Source organism: Lycium barbarum, chromosome 5 (assembly GCF_019175385.1).
Source record: "Lycium barbarum isolate Lr01 chromosome 5, ASM1917538v2, whole genome shotgun sequence".
Lineage (NCBI taxonomy): Eukaryota > Viridiplantae > Streptophyta > Magnoliopsida > Solanales > Solanaceae > Lycium > Lycium barbarum.
Window position 1 is genome coordinate 16,917,140 of NC_083341.1, and position 8,790 is coordinate 16,925,929.

An 8,790-nucleotide genomic window follows, 5' to 3' on the forward strand; every position below is an offset into this window, starting at 1 on the left:
GCTTACCTCATAATAGTCGTGATGTAAGCGCTTACCTCATCATAGGAAATTCATTCCTATAAATAGGTAGCTTATGGTTCATTTGTAAGATATCATTAAGATCATTTGCTATACACATCCCAAGAGAGAGAAAAATCTAAGAGAAATACTCTTAGTGAAAGGCCTAAGTAAGAGAAGGTCTTTGAGAGAATTTTCTGTGGTAAAATTCTTGAGTGTAATTGGGATTGGGGTTGTGAGGTTGAGTGTTGTAAACACTTGTAATATTTCTTCTTTAATAAGATCTGCAGCAGCAACGTGGACGTAGCTCTCACATTGAGGGTGAACCACTATAAATCTGTGTGTGCTATTTATTCTTCGCTTACATCACGGCGTAAGTAGGTTCTGTCTAAGGAGGTTGGTATTTAAGTAGTCCAGCTGTGACCCTCCAATCTTTCCTGGGAACCTGCTTACAAAGGTCGGATTTGGGATTTAAATCCTAACAGACATATCCTTGATACACTAAATATATAACACTCAAAAAAGAGACACTAGCACTATAGCGTAGGCATGAAACTCGTAAAATTTAGAGAAAAAAAGACTTCCGCTGCCAAATTTGAGTAGTCTTTCTTCACTACAGAGATATCATCCCTCTGCTTGTTTGGATGGCTTTTACCTATTGTATTGTATTGTATTGTGTTGTTACTTTAAATACAATGTTTGCTTTGATTGTTAAATTTTATTGTATCATGTCGTTAAATTCATCATTATGTAAAGATGAAAAGTTCTATTTTTATATAACCGATTTGGTGTGATTTCGTCATTACTTCTTTCTCATTTGCCTTTGCTTATCATTTAATAACCATATTTTATCCTTTGCACTATTTTTTTTTATAATAACTCTACCTCATACCCTACTTTTCTTTATAATATTCTAAGCTTATTCTTCAGATTGTTGATGTGGGCATTTTATAACGACAAGAAACATTACAATCTATCAACACAATACGATACGTTATGAAATGATATATAACAATCATCCAAACAAGCTGTATAGAGTTTAAAAGGTAGGTCTATCACTTCCTGTGAATACAATGGAAGACCAGTTTCTGCTAAAGGTGAAGGGTAGACTGGTAGGAGGATCAAGGTTCATTTCTTGAAGTTGTTTAGAAGGAAAACTGGAATGCCACCACCTTTGTATTTTCAGCCCCTTCCAATACTACCAGACAACAAGAAGGGAAAGATATCAGTTCCGGCTTCCTTGAACAAGACAATAAATTCCAATCCTTATTAGTTGTCAAAAACAAGACACGGCAATATAGTGTCTCAACTTTATTATGCTGGTTTGTTGAAATATAGTCAGTTGGTGATGGTCTCACGTAAAAACGAGAATGCTTTGATACTACTCAGACAAGTACTTGTCCATGATTGAAACAGTTTGCTTGCACACAAATTCAACATTCAAATTTAACATGTGGAGTACTACCATCTCCAATTTTTTAGTTTCAATTTTAACGTGTTGAAGCTGCAATATTGGCCAAGCAGCAATATTGGCTGGTTTACTCTGTAAATCAATTTGATACTTGTCAAAAGTGTAAATATTTAGATCCCAATTGATATTCCCTACATGACTTTACAAAAGCTCTGACCACATCATCAAATCTTCCTCATCCTCCTAACTTGTAGAGTTTAATCTTAAAAATGCAAACAGGGGAATCATACTTAATGTCGTAATAATAACCTTAAGAGAGAATAATACTCCCTGGATCCATTAAGTATGACACTATTATTATTTGGTTTATCAAACAATTATTTACTCTTTCCTAAATACTTTTAGTTATAAAAGTGGTAATTTATAATTTTGAATATGCAAATTTTATTTAAAATTTTGAAGAATCTTGTTGAACTAGATGTTTGTCATGAATCCAAATATTATTGTGGGCACATGGGAAGCACGTGAGATTTAACTGCCAGCACATTCATGGTCCGGTTTGACTTGGTTTTTGGTTAAAACCAAACCAAACCAATTAAGTCGGTTTTTTCTAATATTCAAACCAAACCAAACCATTAAAGTATAAATTCTATCGGTTTCGGTTTTGTCGGTTTTATCGGTTTGGTTTGGTTTTTGCGGTTTTTTTCGGATTTTAAGAATGTACTAATACAAAGAATCTTTGAATCAAATGGTAACTAAATACGGCTTTGACCGTGATCCATTCAAATCTAAGAATCTTCTTAATTAATTCATTAACTTTATGTATGTATAGGCCTATGGCTATGGGTATAGGAATTACAGAAACATAACATCTACTTTTCATGATTGTAGTTACCTCCCTACATATAGCCTTTTGATATTACGCAGCCCCTCCGAAATTTTTGTTATCTAGACTCATCGTGTTTATGAAGCATTGAGAAGAAAGCACAAAAGTTAAAACGGAAAATGATAAACAGAAAGACAAAGTCATCTATCGAATCTTTTTAAATTCCAATTGCATTTGTTACGGATAATCTAGCTTATTAGTAGTAATTCAGATGCCATGTAAATGAAGGAGCGGTAAAACTGAGTAAGGGAGAAATTCTATTTTACCTTTAGCAAATTTCTTTTTATTTTACCTTAAACTTAAATGGGCTACACTTTTCTTTCTAATTATTTGAATTTTGTATTGGACTTGGAATGAGCCAAAATTTTGAAGAATATGTGTGTATGTGTGTGTGTGTGTGTGTCTGTGTCTGTATGTGTGTGTATCGGTTTGGTTCGGTTTTGGTTCGGGTTTTTTTGGTTTAACACCAAACCAAACCAAATGTTATCGGTTTTTAAAAATGTAAAACCAAACCAAGTCAACCCAAGCCGGTTTTCGATTTATAAAGTCGGTTTGACTCGATTTACCGGTTCAGATCGGTTTTTCGATCTCATTTGAACACCCCTTATCTCATATATACACACATAACCTGGGTGAAAGGATAGGTGAAATCTGGTAATCTAAATAACTCTCTCTCTCTCTGTACTCTCTCCTTCGTCTCTCCCTCTCCCTTCCTTCTCTCTCTCTTTCTTCGATCCTTCTTCCTTCTTCTCGTACCATCCTATTAATTTACAGGTAATTGGAGCTCAACTATGGAGTTTTAATTCCTTTTCTGATTCTTGATTGTAGCCCTTCGGTTTAATCAATAAAGCTTTCAATTCAAGTCCACATTTCTCTTTTCTTTTAAGAATCACATTTTCATATTAGAAGTACATTACAATGTTTTGATCTTCCTGCTTTAAAGATTATTCTTATTAAGACGACAACAACAACAACTCAGTGAAATCCCACATCGTGGGGTCTGGGGAGGGTAGAGTGTATGCAAACCTTACTCCTACCAAGGTAGGACGGCTGTTTCCGAAAGACCCTCGGCTCAATTATTCTTATTAAGACAGAGAAAGTAAAATTTATTCCCTCTAATTCAGCAAAGGGAAAATCAGCAAAAATAAAAATACCTTAGCAGAGCTCTTCTTGTGATAATTTAGCATGAGAATCATTCACAAGATCGCCTTTCGAACTCCGTCGCGAACGCCCTATGCATTTTGTCCCCGTTCCCAGCGAAATCAATTTCAGTTCTGCAAATTAACAAAACAATTATGGTTTCTCCACAAAAATAGCAAATAGAAATTGGCTAAAGGATCAGTTTTTTATGAACGTTCCAGTTTTAAACCGAAAAGAAAAAGATTATGAACTTTCCAGTTTTAAACTGAAAAAAAAAATAGGGGTAACATAAGACTTAGTTTAAGAATGAAACTCACAAACGTGATAGTTGTTTTCTTTTTTTTTTTGGGGGGGGGGGGGGGGTGTGGGGTCCATTATCTCTGAAATAAATTGCACAATATTTTTAAATAAATATATAGCAATACCCAATTTCTATTTTGATAATATGCAATTTCTAATTTTCAAAAAGATAAACAATAGTATATTTTATAAATGTTGAATGAATATATAAATTATATACAATAAAAATACAATCACAATATTAGTATATATAGTAACTAGTAATGAGTCCGGGCCCAACATGAACAAAGTTATATTTTTTTATTATACATTGTAGATAAATCTAAACGAAAATTCAAGACTTAAAGGCTGTTAGGAGAAAGTATTGATCAGGGCTGAGCGTGTCTCAATTGATCTGCACAATGCAAAAGACAGAGCTACAAAGATCATCTGTTATCATACATCTTGCAGTGGTATGAGGAATACAAGCTTAAACGGAGCAAACTTCGCACTCAAGTGAAAATGTCTCAAAGAAAGATGAGTATGTGTGCGTAAATGTAACACAGTAGGGACACATGGTTTAAGATTTTTACTTTTCAGCTGCAAGAACCTTTCTTTCTCTGTTGAACTCTTGAAGGCCGAAGCCAATCTTCATCCTCATTGTCAAGATCATAGGCAACAAATTCTCCAATCTCATCCCGAGCTACAGTAAATTTAATAAAATTTCAGAAGTTGTTACTCAGATGATAATACAAACATACCCCCAGTACACCTCATGTACCTCCTCTAGCATGTATATGTGATGTGGCTGAGTAAAAGTGCACAAATGATCTCTTTCACATGTATCCACAACCACATACTTAGGAGTAGGTATTTCAGGAGCCAACTTCTTGCTAGAAGTTTGTGGTACCTAAGAATAAATTAATGTCCAACATAATAAGCTTAGGTACAGGCACAATTCCCCAGCACAGCAATACCGAAATTCTCATTAAGACCAAACACATTATGAAAACTTTGATGGTCTACCCTTCATAGACAACTTCGGCAGTTAACTTGAAATAAGGGGATTAAAATATAAAATGTTAGTAAGAGTTAGTTAAACTGAATATATAATTATGAAGAATTCATTCATACAACCAACTATATAATACATATAGTCCAAGCAATGAAACAGTCAATGCAATAAAGCATAAAATTACAAGGATTAAGGTCAAAAACCACATTTTCCGTAGCTTCGGCAGAAAGACGAAGAATAAGGTTTGGGGTATTAGTCTGGGAATCATCATCCTCAAAATCCTTGATAGATTCTAAAATTGGTAACTTCTTGTCGAATACTAAATTCATCTTCAGAGATTATTTCTGCTGGAGAATGAAACTTTAAAGCTCTAATAGAACGGCGCACCTTTAATGAGATTGAATACTTCTTATATGCACCTTAAACGCCTATAGAAAGACTGAAGAAAAGATTTTTCAATTGTTATCAAAAAAAAAAAAAGTTCAATTGTTCCAGGCTGCCAGAAAACCTCCTCCTTTCTCCGAGCTTAGGAACGGGTGTGCTTAAGTATAAGTCAAACATAGGCAGAGTTAAGAAAAAATGTTGTTTGGTTCTTAAGTAGCATCTTCAATCAATTTGGGAATTTGTAACATTTGTTTCCGCTGAATATCTCAATTGTTTGTAGTGTAACCAACTAATAACCATTATAATACGAATGCAGGAGAGATGAATCTTACATGCCAGTTTGGATTAACTGCTCTAAAATTTGCTTCCCCTTTTTTTGAGGCGTCATTGCAACAAAAGTGCATTCTTTTCAGCCATGGCCATATCGTGTTACTTCTTACGCCGTTTGGCTTCTTATCATGAGTTTCTGCGGAACAAACATTTACATTAATGTAAAACACATTTATATAGAGATCAACACATTTGTTAGATTTATGTAAAGTCTCTCAAGTGTAGGTTCCATTGTAATAGTGCCTTTTGGAAGAAGAGAAACTAAATATGGAGAACATCGTTGTCCTGCCAAGTGCAGACCACCCAAAATGACCCTAAAAACAAGGAAAAAGGGTCAAAAATATCCCTCTGCTTTGTTTTAATGGCTAAAATATCATCTGAACTAATTTTGGGTCATTTATGCCCCTTTATGAAAGTTAACAAATACATCCTTCATTTAACGCAAATCCCTAAATTGATTCAAATGATCCAATTTTACAAAAAATAACTCACTCTCATACTTTACCCACCATGCCCCAGGTTTAAAGGTATAGCAAGAAATCAGAGCTTTTTCAACACAATTGATTTAAGTTGATTTGGTAAAATATGGGAGTGGGTTATTTTTATGAAATCGGGTTATTTGAATTAATTTGAGGTTTTCCGTCAAATGAAGGATATATTTGTTAACTTTCATAACAGCAGGGGCATAAATGACCCAAAATTAGTTCGGATGATAGTTTTAGCCATTAAAACAAAGTAGAGAAAATGATACATTTCTATATATATAAATACTTTAACTTCAAACTTCCCCTTTTAACCTTAATAAAATGATTTACGGCCACAAACATATGGCGTGTTTTAGACCACAAGTTTCAAAAGTCTTCCTGGTCAAACTAGAATGGAGGGAGTAACAAATTGCTGCACATGAAACGCTTAACGGTTTATAGAAACAAGAAAACCAAAAGATATAGCACGGCACGGACAAAATCTGAGAGAGCAAGAGTTTCAGAAAAGATTAAGCGAGGCACAAATTGTAATTACCTTAGGTTCTATAGACTATTATGGCTTCTGCAAGCTCTGGCAACATAATTTATGTTACTGGAAACCTTTACCACATACTAAGAAATAAAAGAAAATAAACTTCCGCAGCATTCTTGAGAATTCTTTTAGCTTATGGATGAGAGCACCTAATTAAACACTGAACTTTTTGGATAAAAGCATCCCGGCACTATGACTCAAACTTAAGCTTCATCCTTCTACTATTGAAGTTACAAAAAACATCCCTGCAGTACTCCAAAAGTGGCAAAACTCATCTCGCTGTTAGTTGGTGTCAAAAAACAAATTATTACTTAGCTTTTGTTCTCGTCCTGAATATTGACATTATTACATTTACTTACGATAGGTATAAATAACCATACACTAACTGAGATAGATTTGCCAAGTCATTCTTAAATACTCCATAGAAATTGAATGGTAAAATTCCTTATAGAAATTGAATGTATGTTGTGTGCAAATTTGACATAAGTACGTTGATGAGCAGGGAAGAAAAATTACAAGAAATATCTTTCCAATGTAGAGAGGGCTTGTGAATTCTTCCTTGCATACTCCTTTGAAGCCGGAGGAACATAGGCTGTTTTTCCTCCGTTCCAGCAGCAAATTGCCAAGTCTCGCCGGTGCATTTGCAAATCACTTCCACAAAAGAATAAGATTGATTGACTTGTGTTTCTTCTTTCTGCTCTGCCATGGGCTGACTTGTTTTGGAGAATGAGCATAAGCAAGTTAACTTGTAAATCCTGTACTAGTAAATATAAATTAATAACAAGGTAACAACGGGATCCCAGCACATTTCTCATGACATTTTTCTCAATTGCAGGTAGAAGCAGATGGTTCCATAGTTCGGAATGAAGAAATTTCAGTTTTTTAAGATTAGCTTCGCTGAAGGTGAACATAGGGACAAAATGGGAAGATTACGGAAAATTTTGGTTGCTGCCGTTTGTGCTTTCACACCAACTAAACGGGGAGATTGTTCTTGCCACTTTTGAAATACTGCAGGGATGTTTTCTGCAACTTCAATAGTAAAGGGCTGAAGCTTAAATTTGAGTCATACTGTAGGGATGGTTTTAGCCAAAAACTCTTACCCTGCATTTACACTTGCAAATTTAGCCAAGAAACAACCCAGAAAAACATTTTTATAAGGGAAAAGGATCAAAAATACTTCACTACTTTAAAAATAAAAAGGATTAAAAATATTCTTCGAACTTATTTTGAATAAAAAATTATCTATTTTATCCTTAATATTTTTAAATATTCTCCTATCTTAACTGAAATCATTCCCCAAAAATACTAGAAATTATTTTTTAAACCCACTCTATTATTTAAATTTGATTCAATTAAATAATAATCCACAAGATCTCATTATTCTCCCAATATGTAGGTTTGAAGTTTGAGAGAATTGGAAGAATAAGGGGATCTTATTGTTTATTATTTAGTTAGATCTGATTTAAATAATGAGGCGAGTTTAAAAAATAATTTTGGAAATAATTTCAGTTAAGACAGGGGTATATTTAAAAATTTTAAAGATGAAAAGGGTATTTTTGACTCAAAATAAGTTCGGAGAATATTTTTAATCTTTTTTGAAAAGTTGACACTTTTCCTTTTTCAGAAAGCTTAAATTTTGCTGTATTTGGGAGATTATTTGAGCACGTGGCAAATAAGCAGAACAAACAAAGGGCATTTCCGTCAATTCATATTAAAGTCAAATGTGGTATTAATTGGTTTTTTCCTCCTTTCTTGTCTATTCTAGGGTTACAGACGGTCTCTATTCTTAATCTCTGCTAAGGGGCAATATGGCTTTTCTCGGATTTGGTCGTCTAGCAACACGAATGAGGTACCCCTAAATCACGCTACTCCTACTTTCTTCTTTCATATATTTTTCTTTTTGGATTGATGATTTTTTGATTGAATCTGTAGGCAAATCGAAACATATCTCGATTACCCAATTCATCGTGGTGGTAAATTGTTTAATTCTCTCCTCAAATCAAATTTCTCTTATTATTATTATAAAGTCAACTCGGTAATGTCTGGTCCTTGCAGTTATATTATTTGTTTGCGGGGCAGGAGCTTCAACTTATGTCCTTAATCGCGTGTGTGTACCTTACACTTCGTACTTGTATTCTTGAAAATATATATATCCTTCTTTTCATAAGAAAAAGAACATAATAAACATAGGGTTTAAGTGTTATTTTATTTTTGCACGTTAGGACCTGGATTGCAGAGTGTCAGGGAAAGCGCGTAAGTTGTACCTTCTTGGTTTTTTTTTTTTTTTTGGGGGGGGGGGGGGGGGGGGGGGGGTTGCATAAACTATCTTTC

The 8,790-nt window shown here is 34.2% G+C and overlaps 1 protein-coding gene across 1 annotated transcript; it reads right to left on the reverse strand.

The window, feature by feature from the left end:
- Positions 1-486: 486 nt before the first annotated feature.
- On the reverse strand, positions 487-7,500 carry LOC132640576 (uncharacterized). The gene is made up of 6 exons (XM_060357207.1): positions 6,976-7,500; positions 5,445-5,578; positions 4,495-4,623; positions 4,307-4,416; positions 3,449-3,568; positions 487-1,195 (listed from the first exon to the last, which is right to left on the reverse strand). Exons 2-5 carry the CDS (start codon positions 5,514-5,516, stop codon positions 3,487-3,489), a joined length of 393 nt encoding a protein of 130 aa, XP_060213190.1. The 5' UTR covers positions 5,517-5,578; positions 6,976-7,500; the 3' UTR covers positions 487-1,195; positions 3,449-3,486.
- Between the last annotated feature and the right edge of the window lie 1,290 nt (positions 7,501-8,790).